Source organism: Colletotrichum aenigma (genome assembly GCF_013390185.1).
Source record: "Colletotrichum aenigma strain Cg56 chromosome Unknown KSG_Cg56_contig04, whole genome shotgun sequence".
Taxonomy (NCBI): Eukaryota; Fungi; Ascomycota; class Sordariomycetes; order Glomerellales; family Glomerellaceae; genus Colletotrichum; species Colletotrichum aenigma.
Genome location: NW_023500910.1, coordinates 4,990,992 through 5,017,919, shown reverse-complemented (window position 1 = coordinate 5,017,919; position 26,928 = coordinate 4,990,992). Strand labels below are relative to the sequence as shown.

Sequence of the window (26,928 nt, the reverse complement as noted above, 5' to 3'; positions counted from 1 at the left end):
GACACAAGCAGCCTTCTGCCATCTCTGCGTGAAACAACCAGACGGAGCGACTTGTGGCATGACCCGAGCACCTCGGAGCAACACCGGATTAACAATTTCAGACTTGATTGAAAAGTATCTACTTGAAATCAGCGCCGAATTATTCCGTTTTTCCAGACGCTTGTATTAACACAGCACCCCAAGTTCTTCGGGGATGGTGCGGCGAGACATCAATCACCTCCACTGCTGTTGCGGCGGCCTCTGCTGCCTGTGTTGTTGTTCCGCTTTCAGCTGCCTCTCAAACCTCTTTCCGTCCGCCCGGGCGTCCTTCTCTCCGTTCCCTTTCCCATTTCCTACTCTTTTAAGTTCTTCCTCTACCATGCCCACTGCTTCAGCAACAACATCATCGCCTCTCCGCCACGTGTACAAGGCGACTCCGTGCTGCTCCAATACTTCCTGCGCACGCTGCAGACGGCGCATCCATAACTCGTGCTTCCTGTTGGGGTATGTTGGTCCCATCGTTGGAGACCCCAACGTTGGAGATGTGCCTCCCGACTTGAGGCTGTTCGACTTGGTCTTTGCGAATGCTGGCGGCTGAGAACCGGCAGACGGTGGGAGGGCTTCAAAGTCGATGTCATCGTTGTTTGACAGTCTCTGCCGATTGAGGGTCCGCGGGCTGAGGCTCCGGGCCCCGGACGGGGTTTCCCTGCGGCGCGGAGGTGGGGGCGGTGGTGGGACTTTGAATGCTTTGCTCATGTCCTCTGGGGTAGTCGACGCTGGTATCTTTGCTGTTTTGGGTAAGCTGCTGGTGCTCCCAACCGTCTGTTGCGATGCGTTGTGTATTTGTGACAGCGGATGAGGGGCGGATCGGTCAGCGGATGGCTTTCTCGACCGCGGCGCAGGCGGAGGTGGAGCAGAACCGCCATTAGACCCCAGAGTAGGCACCTTCGTGTCTGAAGGAGCACTGCGAAGGGCTGCTGGCTTGACTGGACGAGGTGGTGGAGGTTTACGGATAGCGAGATCCGACGTGCTCGCACTTGAGGTAGGTTTTGGCCTTGCCTTGAGTTGAGCAAGTGCAGCCGCGTCGTCCAGATTCGCCTGTTCCGGCTCGTCAGAGAAGTCAATCAGATCGCCCATGACCGGTCCAACTGTCTTGATCTCGCCGCGTGGTGGCAGACCAGGCCTGTTTGCCGGCTCGTCGCTCTTGGCTTGAAGTCTGATTGCTGGGGCCTTCTGGCGAGCAGGGCCTTCGAACGATGAATCAAAGTAGCCGCTCTGCTCAGGTGTCGTAACATCACGGATGAACACTGCAATAATTCGTCCTGGATGGGTTTCGACCAGCTCAGTGTAGACTTCCAGATCAGCCTCGCCGCTGTCACCCACCAACAGGAACTTCCGCTCGGGGAAGTCCTTCATCAGCCGTGTAAGTGTGCTCTTCTTCCTTTCGGCCACCGGCTCGAAGATGCCCTGGAGCATACCGCTGTACTGTTTGAGGTGGAGAGATCCGGGAGGCAAACCGGCAATCATAAAGTAGCTTGCCAAAACTGGGAATAACTGCCATGGGCTGTTGGAGCAGTAGTGTATGCTGACGCCCATCGCGTGCAGCTCGTTGTACCACTCCTTGACGCCCTCGACCGTCAAGTCCTTCAGCTCGCGGATGAACGTATTGCGGAAGATCTCCTTCGCGCCGCCAGAGATATTGGACCTCTTGATGGTGTCGTCGATATCGCTAATCAGACTAACCCCCCTTGGTTCAATGATCTTGACTTCTTGAACTGCCGACAGGCTTTGGTTGGCTAGGACTCGGACATGAGTCGGAACGAAATCCAAGGCGGCTCGTATGACAAAGTGGCCGGCATCATTGGTCTGCACCGTCCGCGAAGCCGACTTCTCATCGTTGTAGAAGAATATGGTGATGGGAAGCTGGATCAGGGGTGTCGTCATAAATGGCGCTATCCTAGCCATGAGGTTCGCGTTTGCGACGGAAAGTTCAGCTTCCGAAAGCTCGTTGCCGTTCGTGTACTGCCTAGCTGGCATCTTGGGCGATCCCGGGGCTGTCATGGGCGTCCGGGTGCCACTACGAGATCTTGACCTCGCGGGATATATGCTACCGGCATCGTCGTCGTCCTCCTCTCGGGCCGCTTCACTGAAGCCACCGCGATTTGCCACGCGCCTCTCCTCCTGGCCCCTTTTCTCAATCTCTGCCGCCTCTTTCGCAATCTTCTCCTGCTCCCTCCTCTCTTCGTGGGACTGGTGAAGCGCCCCTAACGAATCTGAGGCAGGGGCATCCTGCCTGGGTGCAGGGATGCCGCTCAACTGGCGCGCGAGCCCGATGAGAATCCGGTTGCGTCTAGTCATGGGCCCTTTGTGCGGCGAGTAAACCCATCCTCTGACGTCGATATCCACGATTGCCCTCTCGTCTTCGTTACGCTCCCACTCTTGCCTCCAGTACTCTGAATCTCTAATGGCCCCGTGTGGTTCGTTTGAGATGTACTCGTTATCGTCGCCCCAATCTTGCTTAGTGTGTCGCTTCGCATATGACGGAAAGATGACCATCTGGTCGTCGCCTTGCACCGTAATGGCAACATCCGGGAATGATCCGGGTATCGTCGTCCTCGGCATGCCGTCGTCTGCTTCAAGCGACCGCACCCGCGTCTGCGCATATCCTTCTCTTATCTCGTTCATCGCAACTGCACCGGCGCGGTACATGCTGCCTGCCTTTGCAGCCAGCCATTTCCGACGGAAACCTCGCTCGCCTTGTGCAGGCTCGCCCTCTGGCGCCGCGCCATATCCGTAGCCGTTCCCGTCCCCATTGCGGCTGGAGTTGGCCGCAGCTCCTCCTCCTCCGTTGCCTGTGTAGTCTGACCAAGTGGGCATCTTTTTGCCTGGACGTCCTGCTCTCGCATGCCTCGCCGGCCTCGCTGGGGGTGGGCCCAAGAGCAGCCGGCGACTTTGCCGCCGGAAAACGTCGACGAGCCTCGACTTCTCGTTCCGCTTGCGCTGGCGCTCAAGAATCAACCGGTAAATGCGGGACTGGAAGCGATGCTTGAGCTGCGGAAGCGTGTCGAGCCGGAAGTTGAGCACGCGCTCGCGATATCGATCTCGGACGGTTCGCGGGAAGAGGTATCGTAGTAGACTGAGTCGATTATGAGGATGCGGATGCGGGGGTCCAAATCGCCTGAAGGGCCTGAAGGGAGCCAGCTTGATCGTTGTAGGTGCCTTGGACAAGATTCCAAGACGGGCGCGATGGGGTGCGGGACGGCCCTGGTTTTGTTCGTAATGCAGGAAGGGTCCCTCCGCGTCGTCTGTTCTCCGGAGGCGGCAGGTCGTGGGTTCAGCGACGTCGATTACTCTCGTCCGAGGCTCAACGAGGCAGACCTGAGGTGCACGAGGCTGCGCAGGCGACAGCGTCTTCTGACCCCCACGCTCTACAGCTGATGAAGAAGCGGCAGAGAATGATGGAAGCACATGATCTGGGCGACGGGTTTGGGAGGCGGAATCGGCGGTCGAGGAGTTGAGGCAGAGTAGCGGGAGCACGCGGGTAGGGAGGGATGAGCTAGGAGCTCGTGACGACGGGCGGGCGAAGCTTTAGGTTGTCTCTGGTCTCAGAAGCTGCCGGTGCCGGGTGCGGGGTGTCTCGATTTCCAGATGCGACGAAGTGCCAGAAATGCATGGAATATTATGCAGGCGGCGTAAGACAGCGGCGCCTCCTCCTCAGCGAGCAGCAGCTTATTGCCCGCTGAATGAGGTCCACGTCCAAGCGAAACGAGTTGTTACGTCATCTTTTGAGCTTGCCGAGCTCCCGCTGAAGCTTCCAATGCGCAACGTGAGGTGCCCTGTGCTGCGATCGTCTTCAGCGCTGGTTCTGGACGAGGCCCACTGAAAAAAGGACGCTGCAAATGTAACGTGCCCGGGCCAGACCAGAGTCCATCAACTGACGCTCCGGCGCTGGACACGTGAGGGCCTGTCAACCTCGCTCGATGTAACTGAACTGTCGCATTTCGGTCCTTTTGCTGGCGCATTTCCCCATGATCCATGATGGACGAAACTCCGTGCCAAGAAAGAATCAGATGGTATTTCAACATGGTATTTTGGTCTAAACTTTTCCCTCCAGTTATGCCCACCGACGCCTACCTCTTTCCACGGGCCATCTTCGCCCTCATTCTGCCGTTCTTGGGGGCCTTCTTCTTCTTGAGGTTCAGCACGGCGCCTTGTCCAGCACGCTCCGCCTTGCCCTTCTTCCATACGTGGCCCTCGCTCCTCGTGGCCTTGGCGTCGAGCTGCTTTCTAGCCTTGTTGCTCATCTTCACCTTCTTCTTGCCCGGGCCGCCCTCGCCGTTGAGCTCGGCCCGGCCCGCGTCCTTGGCCTTCTTCTTGTCCTGCTCCGTCTCGAACCATGTCCTCTTCGGCCTGGACTTGATCTCGGCCTCATGCTCGAGGATGTTCTCTCCCTTCCTGACCTGCATCTCGGCCTGTGCGAACTGCTTCTCTTGCTTCTCCTCGACGATGATCTCCTCAATCTCATCTTCCATCTCGTCGACCTGGGCCTGCCACTTGTCTGCTTCCGCAGGCTCGATGACACGGCTCATGATCTTGGCCCCCTGGGACTTGCCCGCCTTGACCGCGGCCTTGACGACCTTACGGTCCGGCTCGGCAGCCAGGGTGACGGCGACACCGCTTCGGCCGGCACGCGCAGTACGACCGACTCTGTGCACGTAAATCTCCAGCTTCTGGGGCGCCTCGTAGTTGATGACGGTGTCAACGCCCTTGATGTCGAGACCACGAGACGCAAGATCGGTGGCCAAGAGGTAGTTAACCTTGCCGTCACGGAAGTTCTCTACACTGGCAATTCTCTGCAAGGTTGTTAGTGACATTCTCATCGGTTTATAAGAGAGGTGCTCACCTGAGCCTGGTTCATGCTACCGTGGAGCTCGGCGCAAGACATGTCCAGCATACCAAAGATGATTCTTGCCCTGTGAGCCTCCTTCTTTTGGCGGAAGAAGATGATGACCCTCTCGGTGTGCATCGTCTTGCAGATGTGAATCAAGTAGCCCATACGCTTCTCCTCGCGGCCGGGACGCAGGCGGATGAACTCTTGCACCAGGGTGCCGACTGTCTTCTTTTGGGAATCCACCATGACCCTGGCAGGCTTGTTCATGCCAACGCGGACCAGGCGGTCGACGGACGATGTCATGGTGGCAGAGAACAACATGGTCTGTCTTGACTTGGGAAGTGTGGTGAGAATCTCGTTCAGTTCGTCGGCGAAACCGTCTTCGAGCATACGATCGGCCTCATCAAGCACCAGAATCTCTACAGTGTCGACGTTGAAGCTGGCAGAGTTTCTCATGTGATCGATGAAACGACCGGGAGTGGCAATAATGACATCCGGCCGTAATCTGAGCTCGACCTCTTGCTGCTTCAGACTGAGACCACCAACAGCCAGGGTGAACTTGATATCCGTGTAGGCTGCCAGCTTGGTAGCGACGGCGTGGCACTGGATAGCCAACTCACGGGTAGGGGTGAGGATGACGACACGGCTGGTGGGCACCTTCTTGGGCCTGTAGAGGAGACGCTCGAGAATGGGCACAACGAAGGCGGCCGTCTTTCCGGAACCAGTGACTGCACCACCGACGACGTCCTTGCCCATCAAAGCGATAGGCACGGTCTTGGCCTGAATGGGAGTGGGCTTTGAGAAGCCAACGGCGGCAAGACCTCTGAGCAGGGGACGCGACAGAGACATGCCCTGGAATGATGAAGCGATATCCTTTTTGCCGGGCTGCGCGGGCTCCTCTGGCGCGAAGAAGGCATCGCGCTTGGCTTGTTCCTCTGCATCCTCCTCTTCGTCGTCTGAATCGTCGCGAGCGTCGTCGGGGTGGTCTACTGGTGTCGCAACGGAGTCGTTGTCTGATGCAGCGGCGTCCTCGTCTTCTGCGTCTTCTGCGTCGGGAATCTCCTCGTCGGCCGATTCTTCATTCTCAGAGTCAACACCCATACCGAAGGCGTCGTCGGCAAGCACTCCGTCTTCATCGTCGTCGAGGTCGATATCCATGTCGTTCTCTGCCTCCTCGTCGTCGTCACCAGCCTCCTCCTGTACGGCGACTTCGGGCTCCTCCTCGTCGGTCTTCTTCGCGCGCCTCCTGCGGATGATCTCATCCAAATCGACGCCAACCGGGTCCTGGTTCTTCATGGACTTCTTTGCGCCGTCGAAGCCCCAGCCCTCGAACTCGTCGTCGCCGAGTTCGACAGCGCCGTCTTGGGCAAACTCGAAGTCGGAGTCCATGGCACCGTCGTCGTCTTCATTCTTGCCCCAGATGCCTTCGCGCTCTTCCTCCTCCTCTTCCTCGCCCTTCTTAGACTTCTTTGACTTCTTGGCGGTCTTCACCTTCTTCTTCGGGGGCGGCGCGATAGCCTCTTCTTCCTCGACAATGTCCTCGTCATTGTCGGAGATTGTGTGGACAAAGTCGTCGTCGATAGGCTTGCGTTTCTGAGAGGAAGCCATGTTGGGCGGTTGAGAATTGTTGAAAAGCGAACGAACAGTCCCGCGGGGTATCGTCTGCTCCAACACGCTTTCCCAATTCCCCAGCTCGATCGTCAGCGCCAGAATTTTTTCTGAACGGACGGTGGAGCTTGAACCTTTCTGCCGCCAACGGGACCCACCTTGACTACCTAAGGTAGGCGGTCAGACGACTCGGTCCCATCCGCCGCGCTGGTCAGTGCGTTACGTGATCGGAGTGGGCACGTGACGGTGTTTGTCATCAGCAGAGAAGGGCCAGGCCGCCAGCCAGTCATTGCCTGTGTTTAGGGGGGACGTGGAAGGTAGGGGCAACTCCCGAGTAATTGCCCCCACCACGGTTGATTGGGCGACCACTTATTGCCAACAATTTTGGCAGCCTTCAAGCCGCCGGCGACAAAGCAACGAGATTTAATCTCTGCCACTTCGACACTTGCCTGTCTTGTCCTAAGCCCAACTTCGGTGCTCTAACCACCCACGTCTCCTTTCTCTACGCCTCATCGCGTCTCTGCTTCTCGAGCGTCCTTTCGATTCCCGGTTTTTTGCGCGCGCGTTCTTCATCCCAACACACGAAAAATCCCAGAGATCAAACACATACGGTCAAGATGGGCGAATCCAGGTTCGTATCTTTCCACGGCCTTCCATCCCGCGGCGCCCACCACCACCACACGACGGACTCGGCGCGTCGCCGCCTCGACATCGAGCTCTCCCAGCTAACAGAAAAGACTATCCAGACAGGAACTCATCCAGTGGTTGAACCAGCTGCTGTCCCTCAACATCACAAAGGTCGAGCAATGCGGTACGGGGTAAGTGCAGCCCGATACCCCTCCCCCGCCACATAGCGATTTGTGGGACCTGGTGATTTTCGTGATGGTGTTGCTAACGCCGGTTTGACTGCAGCGCGGCGCTATGCCAGGTGTTTGACAGCATCTTCATGGACATTCCCATGTCCAGGGTCAAGTTCAACGTCAACAGCGAGTATGCATACATACAGAACTTCAAGGTGTTGCAAAGTGAGTCCAGCCCTCGAACCTACCTTGCATTTGGTGCCCAGCGAACCCGACGCTGACAATTGCTCTCTGCAGACACCTTTGCCAGACATCAGATCGACAAGCCCATCCCCGTCGAAGCCCTCGTCAAGTGCAAGATGCAGGACAACCTCGAGTTCCTTCAATGGACCAAGAGATTTTGGGACCTGAACTTCCCCGACCACGACTACGATGCCGTCGCCCGCCGAAAGGGCGCTCCCGTGTCCGGCGGTGGCGGTGCCGCCCCCCGCGCCGCTCCTGCTGCCGGTGCTGCCAGACGGGGAGGCACGACCCCCTCGGGCGGTCCCCGCGTGGCCAAGGCGGCCGGCCCCGGCACCGCCGCCCTGCAGCAGGAGAACGCCACCCTCAAGGAGACTGTCGTCGGCCTGGAGCGTGAGCGTGACTTCTACTTCAGCAAGCTCCGCGACATTGAGCTTCTCGTGCAGCAAGCCGTCGAGGAGGACCCCGAGCTGGAAAAGCAGGAGGACGGTCTCGTCAAGCAGATCCAAACGATTTTGTACTCGACAGAGGAGGGCTTCGAGATCCCCGCCGAGGGCGAGGCTGCCGACGATCAGGAGACCTTTTAGGCGGGTGGTGCCATGGACCAAGGTGTGAGGAGGGCGCGGGCATACCCAAGACTATTGGATGGGCATGCAGATTGGGGTTTAAGCAAAAGCACATGGGTTTGGCTGTAGTACAAATACCCTGAGGCACGTAATAATCGTATACTGGCGATGAGGCTGAGCAGCACTCGGACGGCGTTGGCAGCCTGGAATAGGGTCGGCCGGCTGGTCAGAGCTTGCGGCGCTCTTGTCCCAGCATGAGCAGTCATGATAGAATCAAAACTTTTTGGTCTGGGAACCCCGAGTCATTTATGTGGGTGTGGTGTGAGTGAGAGCGAGGCACGTCTGGTCCCGGACCACGCGTCCGAGACGGCTCAGACGATTCGTATGGGGTATTTTGGTTCGGCACAGTAGTCTGTCTGGGCTGAGAGTGATCCTCCCAAGTTTCAATCTACTAGTCGTCGGAGAGGTGAAGCTTATGCATGAACATGACTACTGCATTTCGGATGAATATTCTGGAAGGCTTTTTCTCGCGCTGTCACTCACTCAGTTCAGTCGATCTAGTGTGGAAATGCGGATAATGGCAGCTGTCATGGCAGAGAGAACGGTGTGCCCGCGGTGAGCAGACACAGCGTCGTATCCATCTCAGTCGGGATCTTCAGGCAGTGACAATCACTCGGGCTTCGGTGTCTCTCTTTGGCCCTCGTCATGAGCCCAGGCCCTTCCTGATGAGGTGTCCCAGATATGCGGTCATTCCTGCGGCAGGCGCCAGTTTAGTGGTTCCATGCAGGCGCCACAGGCGTCAAACAGCGCACACGACCACCAGCCTCCCCCTCAGGCTGCTATCTTTCAGACCCAGGCACGCCCAGGAACCCAGGAACCCAGGAACCCAGGAACCTGCCACTCAACAGTGGGCCGTCGTCGTTTTTTAAGGAACCGACCACCTGCGTCTCGCGCCTGGCTGCAGCACACCTCGCTGGAGCATTGCATACGCTACGCTGCTCACCGGACTGGACTGTGAACCTTGATTGCATTCCCCGGGACCTGACGCAAGCAACGAACCAAATCCGTCCTTCAACAACATTGATTTTTACCAGCACGACGACACGCTCGACAACGTTTACGATTGTGTTTCATTTGCGAATTATCCACATCATCCCTTCGACGACGCCATTGCGACTGCCAGCAAGCAGCAACCACCCACTCCCACCGACTAAGCCACTTACACTCCCACCCGACGAAGCGAGCGAGCGAACCATCACCGCAAGCCAGCCCAGCTCAGCTCATCCGAGCCCAAGCTCATCCAAACCCGACCAGCATCCCATCATCTCCAATCGTCGAAAGAACCAAAGAAAAAAACCTTCCCATCCGTTCACAACAACCGCCGTCACAATGGCTCCCCCGGCCGAGATCTCCATCCCCTCGACCATCCTCTCGACCGGCGAAGCGAAGCCCTACACCCTCTACAACATCACCCTCCGCCTGCCCTTGCGCTCCTTCGTCGTCCAGAAGCGATACTCCGACTTCGCCACCCTCCACCAGTCCCTCGCCGAACAGGTCGGCGCCCCGCCCCCGAAGCCGCTGCCCGGCAAGTCCTGGTTCAAGTCCACCGTCTCCTCCCCGGACCTGACGGAGCAGCGCCGCCAGGGCCTCGAGGCCTACCTCCGCGCCATCGCAGAATCCCCCGACCGCCGCTGGCGAGACACCTCCGCCTGGCGCTCCTTCCTCAACCTCCCCAGCACCGGCGGCGGCGGCAGCACGAGCAACTCCGCCGCGAGCGCCCACGGCCTGATCACCAGCGGCCGTGCAGGCGCCGCGGACCCGACGACCTGGCTCGACCTGCACCGCGAGATGAAGAGCAACCTACACGAGGCGCGGCTGAGCCTGTCCCGCAGAGATGCCGCGGCGGAAAACAACAATAGCACTGCGGCGGCGGAGGCCGGCGCCGCGGCGAAGAGGGCGCTCGTCAAGGCCGGCACGCTGATCGGGAACCTCACTGCGGGGCTGCGCACGATGCAGGAGAAGGGCGCTCTCGGCGACGGCGAGCTGCGCAGGCGGCGTGACCTGCTGTCCTCGGCGCGGGTCGATAGGGAGGGCCTGGAGCGGCTGAGCAACAGCATGTCGCAGAACGGCCGGGCCGCCAGGGAAGGGTGGGCCTCGTCGGGGGACAAGGCGGCGCTGCTGGGGGGTGCCAGCGGCAGCAGCAGCGGGGCGCGGACCGGCGGGCGGGTTCTCGGCGCGCCGCTGCCCGAGACGGAGCGCACGCGGGAGCTGGACAACGACGGGGTCGTGCTGCTGCAGCGGCAGATGATGAGCGAGCAGGACGAGCAGGTGAACACGCTCGCGGCGATCGTGCGGCGGCAGAAGGAGATGGGCCTGCAGATCAACGACGAGGTGGAGGCGCAGACCAAGATGCTCGACAGGGTCAACGAGGACGCCGACCGCGTCGGCGGCAAGATCAAGGTCGCCAACCGGCGCATCGGCAAGTTCTGACTGCGGTGCGCCGTCGGGGTCGTCGCGCGGGTCGTCGTCGCGGCGATGGAGGTCGTCGTCTGGCTGCTTTGGGTCGGGGCCGCGGTCTGGGATGCTTTTGCGTGGTGTATGGAGTTGGGCTCTCTTCTTCTCGTTGCAAGGAACGCATGACACGGGGGAAATTTTGTTCTTACTACGGCATTTTAACTTGCAACACAATTAGCGACAGGTTCTAGGTTGTCGCCCATGATCGCCTTCACCAACTCCTGTTTTTGTTTTTTCCTCTTCTTACGCAAAGGCATGACGGAAGCGGGCTGGGAAAGGGGAAACTCAGATTGTGCTACGGCGAGCCCGTTTTGGATGGGTAATGAGAGATGGGAAATTCTGAGATGCGTTTGGATGCGCGTATATAATCACAACGGGAAGAATGAGATTGGACAGTGTGATAGGAATGAATACCAAGGCTGCTTTGGCGTTTACTAGTGGTCCTGGGTGCCTTTGGTGAGGTGATTATGGTAGTGGGACGAAGCTGCTGGTAAGTGCCTGCCTAACGTCTCAAGGCTGAGAGGTGCGATCGAGGTATTAATATCTCTGAAGAGTCCGGCTATTTGACTTGCGATCACCAATACTTGGTCTTGATAGCGCTGAGTGGGCTGAGTGTTGCCATAACGGTGCTACGGCAACACACAGAAGGCGTCGTGTGGTGGATCTTCGGCTGAGCCGGCGGCATACGACATCAGAATAATCAATGTGAGTGCTGGATCCGAATAGTCTCACGATGATAATGACGGACGGCAGCTGAGTGATAGACGATGACTGGTGAACTTTATGAGAGGCTTATCAGGCGAGTAGACCAGCCAAGCAGAGCTTTCTGTACCAAAGTCTCACCGCAGCGATCCGCACCATTGTGGTAGATCCAACCAGCTGAGTTCGTTCACTGGATTTATAGATCATTACTTCCTACTCAGCCTAGAACTGTGGCAGATGGCTTCATCGCGTGCCACGCAGCCGATCTCGACGGAATGAATTGGGTTTCAACCGTAATTGAGTGATTCGGCGACCTTTTATCAATATCTGCTCTTGATCTTGTCTGCGCCTGCATCGTCTGCAACGAGGTTGTGTTTGCCAATGCTTTGCTAATAAACACCATGGGGTCTCATCCCAAGCAATGTTCGAGGTTGCCTTGGTCTAGAGATTAAACCATGACCCTCGTCCACAATACTGCGGTCGCATTTGGTCACATGAAGATGTAAGATGCCCAAGACTGAAGCATCCTTCCATCTGCCACAGTCACTAACAAGCTGATGCTCAGCATCGACCCGGAGCTAATGTGTCAAGTCATCCCAAGACTGCGGGATGCAGGGAGAGCCGCATGACGGGAGTTGTTGACACTGGACGCGACGGAGTGTGGCCGCGGACCGTTCCTCATGCACATGCAGACGGTGCTTATTGGGTTGACCCCTGCCCATGGGGTTGCATGCATGTAGCGCTTGTCACATCGCTCTCTTTTCTTTCAAAATTCATTTCTCGTGGGGAGAAGAAGAAAGTTGAAGCGCCGCCCTAGCCTCGACGCTACGTTTGATCGTAACGATGCCTTGGATGTTGGCAGTGGTGATCATGTCCGAGGACCTGGCAGTTTGTTGACCACCCCGGAATTACTGACGTCTTCTCCGCCGTCGTCACCGCAAAACACCGGTTTTGCCCTCGACCCCGAACGTCGAAAGCGTTGCCGGCCGGCAGGCTCCAGTCGTTCCAGAAACGTTCAAGCGTGGGCGTGAGCAGCGCCCACATGGTTAAATCTGATACGTCACTCAAGCTCGTGGTGCAAGGGACTTCCCGCGGTTGCCGGGCAACGAGACCGTTTGGGTGGGAAGAGCGAGGGACAAAGCTCCACCGTCCGGCTTGCGCACCGCAACGGTTGGCGGTCAAGAAGTGTGAAAGAAGAGTTGAGACAATGTCACAGTTGGCGCCCGACGAGTCCGACGGTAGCGGTTGTGGCCCCCATTGTGACCGTCGCTGTTGCATTCGCAATCGCAATCTTAACCGATCACCCGCAGGATTCGAGGTTCGTCTCGAAGGGACGTCTCAGACATCTGGTAGGGACGGAAGGAAGAGGGCCTCACCCTTTGCAACGGGGCACTGGCGGAGGCCGTGGGTGAAGAGTCCCTCGCCAGCTGGCATATGGCCTTTTCCTCATGAGGCATTGCTGAACAATGCTGGCGCCGACGCCTCCCGGGGAGGATAGCCTCAGACTCCGCGATTCGCTGCCGGGGGTGGATCTCAACCCCAGCGAGGCACCGCTTCAGGACCACAGGCGAGTGTGCCAAGGGCCTCTCATAGGCAGGAGATTGAGCAATTTCTTGGGATTGGGCCGCCGGCCAGAAGTCTGCAGAAGTCTGCTCGAAAGCGAGAGCGGGGAGAGGGGTTCTTTGGCTGCGGTGTTTGCTTGACGATGGGCGGGTGGACATGGCAACGGGGGGAGTTTGTTTTGGCGATCTGTTGGTGGTGAGTGGTTGAGGGTTTCGATATGCTTTGTGGCCTCTTCCAGTTGGACGATGGGCGGTGTGTATGTTCGTATTTGCGTGGCAGCAGCTGTAGGCATCTGTAGTCGTAAGCAGCCAGGAACCAGTGGGCATCGCGATGACGGCCAAACCACTCGATCGTGGAAGGTGGGATGAACAGTTGCCGGGATAAGGGGAGCAACACGCTGCGAACTGAGGGCATCGTGGGCAGTGGCATGAGTCGGGGGCGGAGGTTGGAGCTCGGTCATCCGCTTGTTTGGCTTTTTCAGGGTCTTGCCGGCGCAGGGAACATCCTCTGAGCGAGAGAGGCAGAGGCCGTGGCTGGGACCCAATGCATGGATGGATGGCTGTCTTCTGCCGTGCGACTCTTCAACGGTCTTGCGTCTTGTTCTGTTGAATGCTGCCGGATGATAACGCCCCCCCCCCCCCCCCCCCCCCCCCCCCGCGGCGATGCATGCAGAGCAGACGCAACGAACACAATATCCGAAGCAGAAGCAGACTTTGAGGCTAACCTAAGACTCTCCAAGAGGGAAGGCCCAGCTCGTGACAGCACCTGCCATTTGGTAACCTAAGAAAGCGCTGATGTCTATCAAATGTCACCATCCTTCGCTTAGCCGGCTGATGCGGTTGACGGGGAGGTCAGTGAGCTCCAGGTGGGTCTCTGCCCGCTGGAGCAACAGCGTTCAGTGGGCTGACGGTAGGAGAACAGCCACTGAGACTGCGCAGCCGGTCGCTAGCGCCCAGTCACACCCCCCAAGAACTGAGGTCCCCCTCCTCGCCTCAGTGAGGCCAGACCTGTCCAATTGCCATGAGAAACTCCCAAAGTAAACACAAAAGAATTCCTCCCCCTTCCCGCTTGCCTCTTCTCGTCACATTTTCCCTCAACACCTCGCCCAAAGTCGACCTCCACCAAGAGCGGTGCTCGTGATACCATCCCGATCCGTCCCTCGACCTGCCCTACTAACCGGCAGGTCGATTCCGACAACAACAATTCTGTCTCATTGCCCCGCGATCGGACGCAATCCAGCCAGCTAAGCACCACCGCCAGACGAAGAAAAAAAAAAGCGCGAGGCCGGAGCGACAGCCCAGCAGCTGCAACCACGCTGTCAATCGACAAAATCCTCGATAACCGCTCCGTCGCTTTGACATCCGTCTTTGCCCGTCCTCTATTCTGGGTTTTTGGCGTTTGTTTTTGCTTTCTTGCTGCTTGTGAGTCCGAACCCTCCCAAGCAAGACCATGACCTTCCTGTTCCTCCCTACTTTTTTTTTTCCTTGTCCCTCCATCACCACATGCCAACCGCTCCTCTACTGCTGGACAAAATGCTCATGACCTCTATGCAGACGCTTCACGATTTAACGATTGCCAATGGCCCTACAAAGATACCACTAGAGCTCTTCATTTCACCCCGAGACTGAGTCTCATTCGAGCTGTAAAGCTCGACCCGACCAGCTACTCCAGCCAACCGACCTCAACCGCAAGTGCTGAGGTCTCCACGACATGAGCGGACCTCCTCCGCCACCGCCTCACGGCGAGAATCCCAAGACCACCGCCGGCTCTCCCCCGCCTGGCGCTGGCTTGGGGCCAGGCAATTACGACATATTCGTCATTCCCCAGCGCGATAAGGGCGGCGGCTTCATCTACCTCCCGTCCCTTGCGCCCAATGGCCCCAGCTTCGCAGCCGGCTTTGCCTGCGCCCTGGTCATGGTCGTCATGTTCCAGAGCATGGCCCCCGCCTTTCGCACATGGTGGGGAACCTACCAGGGCATGGGAAACATGGGAATGTCGCTCCTTGTCATCGCCGTCGGTGTAGGAGCATGGGCATGGGGCAAGTCGCAAGCCCAGCCGTCTGCCTCAAACGGCAACGGCCCCAACGGCGGTTGGCGTACAGGCCCGGGAGGATATGGTTCTTACGCGGGCAGCGGCAACTTCGCCAACGGCTTCCCCGGAACCGGTGCTCCTCCTCCCCCTCCACCTCATGGCACTCCCCCTCACGGCAGCCAAAATACCGGTCATTCGAGCGGTTCCAGCTACGGGTCGGGAAATGGGGGGCCTAGGTCTTCCTGGCAAGAACGACCACAAGGGCCTCCTCCTCCGCCACCCCGTCAGCCAGAGCCCGAGCCTGAGCCCGAGCCTGAACCCGAACCAGAGCCCCGCAAGCCGGATCCTCCTCCAAAGGCGAGGCCTGAACCAAAACCCGAACCTAAACCGGAGCCCAAACCAGAGCCCAAACCGGAACCCAAGCCGGAGCCCAAACCTGAGCCGAAGCCAGAGCCGAAGCCTGAACCCAAGACTTCACCACAGAAACCGCCGCAGAAATCCCAATGGGAAAAGGCTAGAGAGGAGACGAGAAAGCGCGAGGAAGAGCGCAAGGCCAAGGAAGAGGAGGAGAGGCGCAAGGCCGAGACGGCCCGCAAGCTGAGAGAGTTCCGGGAAAGAGAAGCCCGTGAACGTGCCCGGCGAGACAGAGAGGAGCGTGAGAGACGGGAGAGGATCGAGCAAGACATTCGCGAAAAGGAGGAACTCAAGCAGAAGCTGGAGATTGAGCGACAGGAGAGGGAAAAGCTCCAACGCGAAAAGGAAAAAGCCGAGCAGGAGGCCAAGGAGGCCAAGGAACGCGCCGAGAAGGCGGCCAAGGAACGCGAAGCCCAGGTCAACAAGGAGCGTGCAGACAAGGAGCGTGAGGAGGCGCGCAAGAAAGAGGCGGCCGAAGCTGCTGCCCGCAAGGCCCGCGTCGAGGCACAGCTCGAAGCCTTTCGAAAAGCCAAGCGGGAGCGTGAAGCTGCCGAGAAGGCCAAGAAGGATCGTGAAGAAGCAGAGAAGAAGAAGGCGGAGGAGGAAGCTGCCCGCCGGGCCAAAGAGGAGGCGGAGCGCATCGCAAGGGAAGAGGCGGAACGAAAGGCAGAGGGTGAACGGAAGGCCGAGGCGGAAAGAAGGGCAGAGGCCGAACGAAAGGCCGAAGCAGAGCGCAAGGCCAAAGAAGCAGCAGAGGAAGCCGCGAGAAACACTCGCAAGAGTGGCTCTTACGCCTTCTCGTCGGTCGGTGAGAAGACAAGTATGTGGCCCAACGGCCGACCTCCCGCTTCCCCCACCTCCCCATCCGTGGCTTCGTCACAGCCATCAAGACCTCCCCCGTCCGCCGCGTCGTCTGCTCCCCCAAGACCTCCCCCGTCTGCGTCTTCTTCTGCTCCCCCAAGACCACCTCCATCAGCCAGCTCTGTGCCACCGAGACCCGCTCCTTCTGCGACGTCCTCGAATACATCGCGACCAGCGCCTTCGACAGCATCCTCGAACACGGCGAGACAGCCCCCGAGGCCGTCGGCAAGAACAGAGCGAACCGTCGACGAAGAGCAATACTCGTACCGACCATACGATAAGCCGAAGCACAAGCCGGCATCTTCCATCGGCTCCGAGTCATCATGGGCCCCGTCGGCCACGACTACGCGAACGACACCGCCGCCTAGCATGCGCGCTCCGTACACGACGAAAGACCCCGACAAGATTGTCATCAGGGCGGTCTATCTGTTCATGAATCAGTTTGCCAAGACCCCGGCCAGCCAGCTCGTGTCGGGCTTTGGCACAGTGACAGATGGACTTATCCTGCGGATAACGACCGAAGGCCTCTTCATCGACGACGATGTCCGCGGCGTCCCGCAGCGTGAGTGGGACGTCAAGGCCTGGACGTTAAAGCTGGTCGAGGTATGGTGCCCCCCGCACTGCTTGAATTCCGCTGCTGCTGCTTCTACCCCGTCGAATTCTGCAAACCATCCCTCTGGCTTGTTTCAAAAAATGGCGAATCAGCGAGCGCGTACGGCGGATAGAGGCGCCACCAAAATGCTCACGGGAGACGAAGCTGATGCCTACCTGACCGAAATGTTGCGTGCTTGCAAGAATTGCTGCCGTCTTGGCTTGTGCGACACAAAGTTCAAAGATACTAACATCCCATCTTCGACCGGGCAGACTGGGGAGTGGAGACACAAGAGCCTCCACGTCCTGCGCGCAACTATCCGAGATCAAGAAGGCAAGCGTTACATGTTTGTCCTGGACGAAGAGGAGGCCTGGAAGGTCGCCGTCGGCGTGCAGAGGCTGCGCAAGGGCACCCAGGTGCGCTCGCTGGGCGTCAGCGGCATGTCTGCGTCCGACGCCAGAGGCACACTCGAGACCCTCGGCTGGGGTTAAAAGCTTGCTGCCGACTTTTGCAGCTTCAAGGTCGATATCTTGTCCATAATATCTGAGAGGATGACGGGCAGGCAGACTGCTATTTATGAGGCATCGAAGGAAAGACGCGGGACGTGCCAGATGAGCATTTCAGTTTGGACATGGAATTCGGTTGCATAGCAGAGCGAGGGTGGCACATTCCAGGGAGACTGGATCAAAACATGGCAATGATTTCTACAGCATCGGTGGGCCGGCTTGGTCCACCTTAGGATACCTCCAGCTTTCGGACTTCATCACCGGTTTGACGTCTCAATAGGTCGTCTGCGGGTGGTGATGGTTTGGTTAATGATGACACGATTTTACACATTTTGCGCGGTGTTGCCCAGCCACTCGACTTTGCAGATTAAGCTGTGGTTGCCAACCAGGCAACCCCAGCGTTGGAGTCGTTCTCCGATGGGGTCATCCTTGTCGGGCTTATCACCCTCGACATCATTTGGTCAGCACTGTGATTGCTAACCAGCGTTTGTTTACTCTAGGGCCTACTAAATGGACCCTGAGAAAACCCTCTAACCCGGGAATGGATGACTCCTTGGCACTGACGTCGTCGTTCGTCTAATCGGATCGGAGGTCAGTGTTATCACCATGTCTTATCTGCAAGAGGAGGTTTGTCAACGATCGGTGAGGGCCTCCGGGCGAAGGGTCTTGGCCCCCACTTGGAGTATCTCCTGACGTGAAGAGGGAAAGACCTCGTATCCTCCAACTTTGTAATTCATCCGACAAATGTTCGTGGAGACCTGGTGGTCAGCATCCATCGGGCGTGTTCGTTGTAAGTCCGCGTGGTTTATGAGGCAGAAGCTGACGCAATAACAGGCAAGGTACTTTTTTGTTGAAAAGTACCATAGAGTTTACCGTGCCGTTGGATAGGCACGTTGACAGGTCCGGTCCGCGTGTGGGGGAACCGTCTGCTTGGGACGGCGAACGCCCGTTGGATCTTGCACCCCGCGGTGATGGACTGTGAATTGTTTTACATCGACACCTCTAATTCAAGATCTTGCAATGTCACCTGTTAGCCATAAGAGTGTCGTCTTCACAGTTGTCTCTCGATGTCATCTCCCTCGGCATTTACTCGTCGGGAAATTCCCGCTCGTCCAATCTGCCGGCCCCCCGGTAAACAGCCCCCCGGCCCATTCCCGACATCGGCCGGAATCCTCGACGCCGCGATAACACCTCCTGCCCCCGTCCCAAAAGTTCCACCCTCCATTGAATGACCAAGAGAAACATTCTTCACCGAAATAAAAAAGGGTCCGGCCTCTGCTTAGTCGGCAGACCCCCGCTCGACTACCGGGAGGCATCAAAGCTAGCGATGCAACTGAGGAGTCCCGCGATAAGCCAACCCCCGGCGGCCGCCCCATGCATAGAGAGATGATTGCATATTGCTTATGGCAGAGGTCCTGATTCTAAGGAATAAGCAGCGCGCACTTATCAGTCAGGGCGACAAGCGGATATCTGAATCGGGTTCCTTTGGAGCAGTGCTCCAATGAGGTTATAAAGATGCCGCCGTCGTTGCATTACAGGCAGTCCGGCTCGCCTCACCAGCCGTGATCTTCTCACCCCTCTCAACAGTCAATGATGAAGGCCTTTGCTTTCCTCACGCTTGCCGGCGCCGCCGTCGCCGACCTCGTGACGACCGGTGCCTCGCTCAAGCTCGACGATGTGTACTACTTCGTCTCCCCCTTCTCCCAGGGCAAACCCTCCAACGCCTCGCTGGACCTCAAGACCCTGCCGCGCGCCTTCGGCTTCACCCCCATCACCGTTGTCGCCGAGACTGTGGCCTCGCACGACCTGACGAGCCTCTTCAGCAACTGGACGGCCCAGGATGACGTTTGGCAGCCCGCCTTCCTCAACGCCATCTTCCTCGCGGGCGCCGGCTCCAAGTCTACATACGCTCGCGGCAACACCACATCCGCCGTCGTCCCGCTGTCCAAGCTCGCCTCGATCCCGTCCGGTCCCTACTTCCTCGACACCACCACCGGGGAGGTCCACCAGGCCTTCCGCCTATACCCCGACTTCGCCGGCGCCTTCTCCGAGTCCCTTCTCCAAACGCCAGACGGCACCTTCCAGACCCTCTCCGCGCAGGTCCCCGCTTCCGCATCGCTGACCGTCGGCGTCCCCTCGCGGCTGTACTTCACCCCCACGCCCGAGAAGCCCCTCGCCGGCGTCCGCGTCGGCGTCAAGGACATCTACTCCCTCGCCGGCGTCAAGGGCTCCAACGGCAACCGCGCGTGGTACAGCCTCTACCCGCCCGCCGCCAAGACCGGCACCGCCATCCAGAACCTCATCGACGCCGGCGCCGTCGTCGTCGGCTTCCAGAAGCCCAGCCAGTTCGCCAACGGCGAGACCGCCACCGCCGACTGGGTCGACTACCACGCGCCCTTCAACCCGCGCGGCGACGGCTACAACGACCCCTCGTCGAGCTCGTCCGGCGCCGGCGCGAGCGTCGCGAGCTACGAGTGGCTCGACATCGCCGTCGGCAGCGACACCGGCGGCTCGATCCGCGGGCCGTCGGGCGTGCAGGGCTTGTTCGGCAACCGGCCGTCGCACGACCTCGTGAGCCTGGACGAGGTGATGCCGCTCTCGCCGACGCTGGACACGCCTGGTTTCCTGACGAGAGACCCGCGCATCTGGGACGCGGCGCAGAAGGCGCTCTACAGGGAGAACTACACGTCCTTCGCGGGGGCGGAGGTGGTGTACCCCAAGACGGTGTATACCCTCGGCTTCCCCACGGACGAGACCCCCGCGGGCCAGATGCTGAATAAGTTCGCGGCGAGCCTGGCGGCGTTCCTGGACACGAACGTGACCGAGTTCAACCTGACGGAGGCGTGGGCCTCGACGGGGCCGGAGAGCGTGAAGGGGTTGAGTCTGACGGAGGTGCTGGGCGCAACGTATGCCACGCTCATCACCAAGGAGCAGACTGCCCTCGTGAGAGATCCGTTTTACGCGGACTATGCTGGTGAGTTTCGGCTGTATTCCAAAGGTTGATAATAGTCACTAACACAACGCAGCCGCCCACGACGGCCGCCGCCCCTTCGTCAACCCCGTCCCCCTCGCCCGCTGGGCCTGGGGCGACACGCAGCCCGCCTCCGCACTCGACGACGCCAAGGCGAACAAGACGCTCTTCATGGACTGGTTCAACACGGCGGTCCTCGCCCCCACCCCTTCCTCGTGCTCCTCCGGGTTCCTGCTCTACGTCGGCAGCGCCGGCACCGCGAGCCCGCGCAACGCCTACCTCGAGGCGCCGAGCACGCCGCCGCTGGGCTTTAGCAACGGTCGGCTGTCCGTGTTCAGCGGCGCGCCGGACCATGTGTTCCCCGTGGGCCAGGTGGGCAGTGTGAGCGCGATCACGAACCACACGGAGATGCTGCCGGTGACGGTGGATGTTATGGCGGCGAGGGGGTGTGATGGTCTTATTGCGCGGCTGGCGCTGGATTTGGTGAAGGAGGGGTTGGTGGTTGTGCCGCAGGTTGGGGCGGGGTTGGAAGGCGGTGAGATTTTGATGAGGAGGGATGTGGAGGAGTGGGTTTAGAATAATGATAATGTATTGATGTGAATGCGAATAAAGAAGATCATTTACAAGAGGGTTGGTTCTTGACATCGTCGATACCCTATCGAGAATGTCAATCCTACAAGTGTGATAATAATATGATAAATCCGCACTGCCCATCCAAAATACGACCTCGAATGCGTCTAACACAGGATTTCACCATGCTAAGGCGGCCTGATGCCTTGCAGATGCTCTTCTCCGTTGGGACAGGCTTTCCGCTCATCAATCAGCCCACGATCAGCCTGTCAATACGCAAACGGGGAACTCAGTCCGCATCTGCGTGTTGCCTCGAGTTGCCTTGATCCTTGAACCAATGAGCGTGCTGCGAGAGCTAGAACACGCAGATGCGCAGAGCATCAACGCCATCAATCATTGGGCAGACGATAAAGGTGGGTGGGGTATTTGCCCAGGACCAAGTTGACCAGATTGGCATAGATGTTTAAAAACGTTGTTCGCTCTTCTCATAAGCCGTTTTATAACGCCGTGCCTTTCAATCATCCAAGCTCCATGCTACCTTAGCAACCCAACGACAAAGCAAGCATACCATGGAGCCCGAGATGAGGACGACCACTCTCTCGGGCTCTGTCAGTCCAAAGTTCTTACGATGGCAAGAGAATACACCCAATGATCATTTACTGAGGAAATCTCATACTAAGTCGTTGGAATATCAGAGTGTCCACTTCACTGTGAAGCAGCTTTGCGGCCTCGATGACGGAGCATACAGGGTTGCAGTTGGCGCGCTGCAGAAACCCAGCTTCTCGAACGTAATTCGACTATATTGGAACAGACATGAGGACAACAAACACCAACAGGCGAATGATCAGTTTTCAAGATGGGCATTCCAGCGTATGCCGGGCTTGCGTCAGGGTGAGTCCTATCTACACGGCGATCTCGAGCCAGAGAGCATCCTCTAGTTTGACCAGGATGCATCCTCTAATTTGGCCAGAACGCATCCTCATCAAACTAGAGGATGCTCTCTGGCTCGAGATCGCCGTGTAGTCCATAGGACTTACACTTGAAGCACTCTCGATGTCCGACCACGGTTGGGCAGGATTTCACTCCACGCACAATTCACATATCAAAGAAACACAAGCATACATTGGGCTTTTAACCTCCATCAAAGACACAAGAAGGCCGACACGAAGCCTCACGGTCCAAGAAGATCCGGACATTGAATTTGGTTCTTGTCGGATCTTATTTGGGTGGCTTACTTCAAGACTGTAAGGATTGACAACCTGTTGAACGCCCTGGACGTGGATGCTGACCGCAAAAGTAGAAGCTAGGAACACTTCCGGCTTTTGTTTTATCTCAAATCAACGTCACAGAATGTGGGTGTCAAGTCATATTCCGTTTTTGCCCGTCTTGAAGCTCATGATCATCGAATAATTCCCGTTACTTCTGACCATTCAATAACAGCTTTGTAGTTCACGATCATCCAAGAATTTCAAACTACTTCTCAATCTGGGTACTGCTCCGCCGTCGCCGTCTTGAGTTTCCTGCAGCACCGCCTCTTTCAATCGTTGCCAAACAGATGCACTGAAGCTTCGGCAGTGGCTTATATTTCGACTCCGTTCATGGCTCGATCCGGGATTACCATGCTGCACAAAGGGAATTCGGGGATAGTCAACATATCTTGCCTTGAGGATAAGAATTGGGACGAGTACGGCGTCCATGATGCTCTGCAACACAACCTACTTGCCGATGGAAATTACTCCGTCTATATGGTGACAACTCCTTCTGACAAACAGTCGAATTCGCCGTCGCCGCTAATCTAAGGTGTACAGGATACCTCGACAGAATGTTCGGCACCCTCTTTCATTTCGGCATGGGCTTCCACGAGTCCAGAATCCATATCAGCCTCGCCAGAGGTCAAAACGTGGATCAACACTGTTGACAACAATTATTGCAGCATACCGTTCAACAATTCGGAGCTATTAGGCCAGTCAACTCTGCCTTCGTCACGAAAACGGAGTCCGCCATCGCCGCCAGCGAGGCCTGTAGCAGACACCAAGCCGAAGAAAACCACCACATATCTACCCACATCACGAACCTCACCTACTTGTCCACCAAATATGTTTGGGTCTGAAGACACGAAGAATTCTTCACTTTTCCCTTGTCCCTTTTATCATCATGACCCGGCAAAGTATAGTACCCAGCTGTGGCGCTCGTGCATGGGACCTGGTTGGACTATACCCAGACTGAAGTAAGGCAGCTGCCAGCTGTAGGCGGTTTGTTTCTGACAGACATATAGCAGTTGGCTGATCAAGTGACAGAGAACACATATATCGTCGGCACTGTTTGCCGGAGCATGCTTGCCAACGATGTCTAGCAGAATTCAACTCACAATCTGAGTTGGCAGACCACGAGAAATACCCTCGCTGCCCCGTACTGTCCGACTCAGCTAGCGGCAAGATTGGCAAGTCGAAGAAAGACCGAATTCGCCCAGGACGTGCGAAGATGCCGGATTACGAGAAGTGGGTGGTCATATATCGAATCTTATTCGATAGTGACCCCGTAAGGGCTTCTCCGTCATGTATGCATACCATTCATATAGACTCGCATATTACTGTGCTCATTCTTAACCAACATTACTAACCATAAATCACAGATACTCAGAGCAGCGAGTCCTCGCAGCCAACAGAGAGCCCGGAGACATTGACGAGTTTCGAGCACTACCTGCGGACCAGGAAGCGTCTTGATGGTAGCGAAAGTGCGAGCGAACAAGTTCAAACCTGCCTGGATCTGATTCAAGAATGGCGCGAAGAGCATAATGCACCCCGCCCTATACAAGCTTCTCGAAATCCCCCCAACGTACCCCATGGCGGTTTCACACTCATCGACGCTTCGCAGTTGTCCCAAAACGAAGAATCATCGTGGCCTGGTGTCGGTAACGAAGACATGAGTTTAGATCGGTCTTTTATGGATGAGCTATGCAACACTTATGATTCGGATCAGTGGTTGTGGAATTCATTTTCTTACGAGCCTCCAGGAGATGTTTCATGGGAGTTTGGTTAGCAGTTCTTCTGGGAAATCTCATAGATTTTAGACTTGATATTTTCAATGTTTTTAACCCTTTGAAGTATGATGTATTGGTTCAACCTTTGCCAGTAGAGCTTGTTCGACACCCCATGTCTTATCTCAAGCTTTGGGAGCATGTGTCTTCTACACAGACGCCGTTCGTTTTCGAATTGACCAAACATTGTTCAAATCTTCTCGCTTCTGCTAATGACCTAGCTGATGTTATCTTAGGGCTGTGGGCATCTCTATTCGTTAGAAATTTGAGCATCCTTCTCGCTTCCCGGAGGCGGCTTCAACGGCCGCCACCAGTGGAGCCGCCACCATTGGCCACATCTGTTTGCAGAGAGCTGTTCCATGCCATCGGTTTACCATCAGTGGAAGGTAGAAAAGCCAATCACTGGATTGGAACTCAAATTCCCTCTCATTCCTTCTACTATCAGGTTTGGATGATCAGAACCTCCAGAAATGGCAGTGGAACCCCTTAACCGGGCCTTAACGTAAACCTGAGCTTGCCCACATGAACCAACATCTCGCTGTAGCTGAAGCGGGCGAATGAGATTGATCCATCAGTCGCCGACCAACAAAGAACCCAGAAGATGAACATGTTTATCCTGCACTTCCATTTATGCGTGCATGAGTGGCGTGTTATCACACAGACTTTCTCGGACTAGGAAGGAGGGAATGAATATAAAACCCCGCCTTCATCCAACCACCCCCGACGATGTTTCCCCTCGTCCTCCCATGGTGAGATTGTTTCCTCTTACCAGCCACCACATTGTTACAACTCTCAATCGATTCTCATCCTGCAAGATTTATCGATAGAAACCATGGACGACTCTTCGAAAAGGGATTCTAGCCCACCGCGTCCTAAAGCCGAGTCCACCTCAGGTGCGGCGGACCCAGCTTCTCCTGGTCGTGTCGCGGAGCAATCCACTTCCGGTCCAGCTACATCGCCTCTAGCATCTCCCCCTCATGGCGCCGAAGATGTCACCCGTGTATCTGAACTCGATGATGTTGCTCTCGAGGCGGACGCTGGGAACACGGTCAGATTGCTACGCTCGAAATTTTCGGCGAGAACCATGCTGACCTGCAGGCCAGCCCAACGATCCTGCGGAGATGGATGAGCGCATGTACGACTTCTCCCTATTGTTTCCTGCATCAATCTTGATGTTTTTCTTAGCTCCAATTACACTGCCTCGCTGGCCTCAAGTGCCGTCGATTACCCCATCGAATACGGACGCCGCTACCACGCCTTCCGGCCTGGAGGTGAGTGGTGCCCTGCGTCAACATATTGACAAACTCTCAGTTCACTAATATCATCAGTCTATGCATTCCCGAACGACGAGGTCAGTCTCTGATTTCGAACTCTCGTCACGCCTAACCTTGATTTCTAACCACCGCATAGGCTGAAATGGACCGCCTCGACATGTCTCATGCGGTGAAAGTCAGATCAATTGGGAACAAGCTCTTCCTTGCACCTCTCGAGAAGGAGAAGGTTCACAGAATTCTTGATATTGGAACAGGAACTGGAATTTGTACACGCCGAGAGCAATTCAGGTTCAGACACTAGCATGCTAACTTTGTTGTGCAGGGGCAATTGAGATGGGCGATGCCTTTGAAAATGCAGAGATTATCGGCATTGATCTGAGTCCTATCCAGCCGAAATGGTAGGTTCTGCTCCGTTGCCTCTATCTTTCATGGAAACTGGCGCCTAATGCATGACACAGGGTTCCTCCGAATGTGAAGTTCGAAGTCGATGATGTCGAGAGTCCCTGGGTTGTGAGTCGCAAGTACAACTACATCATGTGCCGACACATGGTGGCTTCAATCCTGGACTGGCCGAAGCTTGTCCGCAACATTTACGAGTAAATAACCTTCCTTCAACTGCCCAGCTTCCAGGACTATTTCCAGAGACCTGCATCATAAGGCCAACACTGACATACCAATGTCCAGCAACTTGGAACCAGGCGGTTGGGCCGAATTCCAAGAATTGTCCGTGAAGTACCACACTCAAGACGGAACATTCACCGAAGACCACGCAACATACAAGTGGAATAGGACCCTGATCGAGGCCTGTAAGATGATTGGCCGTGACGCCTGCCCGGGACCGAAAGTCGAGGGTTGGGTGCGGGATCAAGGATTCCGGAACGTACACCATCAAAAGTTCATGCTCCCGGTTGGCCCCTGGCCCAAGGACCCCCACTACCGAGACATTGGCATGCTCAATCTGGCCCAGACACTGGAAGGTCTGGAGGGCTTCTCCTTGAAGCTCTTCTGCGGTGTCCTCGGACGACCGAAAGAGGAGGTGTTCGTTGAGCTTTCGCAGGTGCGAAAAGAGCTGAAGACGGGCGCGTTCCATGCCATGTTTGACTTGTAAGTTATGAAGAGCCGAGCTCTGATCATGTTGCTGATTTTGTGCAGACACGTTGTCTATGGACAGAAGCCCTTTGAGACGGAGGCAGAAGAATGAGCTACACGGGCAGCCAGAGCCTGGACTATGCGGCAGGAAATCTTTCTTTCGAGACACAAATTAGCAACAGCAGTCTTTATTATTTGGTGCAGCAACATGTTCACCCAGCCACAGAATTAACCGAGTATTATGAGGGTTAGTGCGCAGTAAGAATTTGTTCCTTCAACGCCCCTGATCAACTCGGTGTCACTTGAAATTGCTCCCCACGAATGACGTCTAATGCGATCTATCTTCGACCTGTCAGAAGATACAAACTAAAACTTGAATATTGGTCGAGCAAGTTCGACCTGTAAAAGAAGTTTCCCGGATACGTAAGGCTTTCTACATCCTATAGCAACTTTTGGGAGATGTCAGACAAGAAGAGTGGTTTGCCATCTCCCAGTCCTCCGAACGTTCCGTGATTACTGCAACGTCGTCGGGATGCTCGTGGTAATATCCGGAGTCATCCAGGGCCGTATCGGCGGGAGAGCGGAGCGCTCCGTTGTCATAACGCGGAGGACGTACTCCCAGGCGGCCCCGTCCCCGCGTCATCCGGACGTTCGGCGGCTTGCCGATCCAATCAGTTGATTGAGAAACCACCACCATCATTCAATATCCAATGGACATAG

General features: G+C 56.8%; 6 protein-coding genes across 6 annotated transcripts; 5 read left to right on the top strand and 1 right to left on the bottom strand.

The window, feature by feature from the left end:
• Positions 1–213: 213 nt before the first annotated feature.
• DRS1 (ATP-dependent RNA helicase DRS1) lies at positions 214–6,478 on the bottom strand (the record flags this gene model as incomplete). Its single annotated transcript, XM_037322419.1, has 3 exons — positions 214–3,115; positions 4,114–4,832; positions 4,883–6,478. The coding sequence occupies 3 exons, from the start codon at positions 6,476–6,478 to the stop codon at positions 214–216; spliced, it is 5,217 nt and encodes a 1,738-aa protein (XP_037179785.1).
• A 617-nt stretch (positions 6,479–7,095) lies between these two features.
• Positions 7,096–8,105, top strand: mal3 (Microtubule integrity protein mal3; the record flags this gene model as incomplete). Its single annotated transcript, XM_037322418.1, has 4 exons — positions 7,096–7,109; positions 7,225–7,296; positions 7,391–7,503; positions 7,576–8,105. The coding sequence occupies 4 exons, from the start codon at positions 7,096–7,098 to the stop codon at positions 8,103–8,105; spliced, it is 729 nt and encodes a 242-aa protein (XP_037178898.1).
• Positions 8,106–9,473: 1,368 nt separating this feature from the next.
• CGCA056_v007168 (Vacuolar morphogenesis protein 7-like protein) lies at positions 9,474–10,574 on the top strand (the record flags this gene model as incomplete). Its single annotated transcript, XM_037322417.1, has 1 exon — positions 9,474–10,574. The coding sequence occupies one exon, from the start codon at positions 9,474–9,476 to the stop codon at positions 10,572–10,574; it is 1,101 nt and encodes a 366-aa protein (XP_037178899.1).
• A 3,999-nt stretch (positions 10,575–14,573) lies between these two features.
• CGCA056_v007167 (Reticulocyte-binding protein 2-like protein a) lies at positions 14,574–17,252 on the top strand (the record flags this gene model as incomplete). Its single annotated transcript, XM_037322416.1, has 4 exons — positions 14,574–16,128; positions 16,191–16,390; positions 16,452–16,772; positions 17,034–17,252. The coding sequence occupies 4 exons, from the start codon at positions 14,574–14,576 to the stop codon at positions 17,250–17,252; spliced, it is 2,295 nt and encodes a 764-aa protein (XP_037178892.1).
• A 1,608-nt stretch (positions 17,253–18,860) lies between these two features.
• AMI1-2 (Amidase 1) lies at positions 18,861–20,814 on the top strand (the record flags this gene model as incomplete). The annotated part of the gene is made up of 2 exons (XM_037322415.1): positions 18,861–20,241; positions 20,294–20,814. 2 exons carry the CDS (start codon positions 18,861–18,863, stop codon positions 20,812–20,814), a joined length of 1,902 nt encoding a protein of 633 aa, XP_037178893.1.
• A 3,863-nt stretch (positions 20,815–24,677) lies between these two features.
• CGCA056_v007165 (Secondary metabolism regulator LAE1) lies at positions 24,678–26,320 on the top strand (the record flags this gene model as incomplete). The annotated part of the gene is made up of 9 exons (XM_037322414.1): positions 24,678–24,893; positions 24,949–24,980; positions 25,031–25,116; positions 25,174–25,196; positions 25,256–25,385; positions 25,442–25,517; positions 25,578–25,715; positions 25,804–26,223; positions 26,272–26,320. 9 exons carry the CDS (start codon positions 24,678–24,680, stop codon positions 26,318–26,320), a joined length of 1,170 nt encoding a protein of 389 aa, XP_037178890.1.
• Between the last annotated feature and the right edge of the window lie 608 nt (positions 26,321–26,928).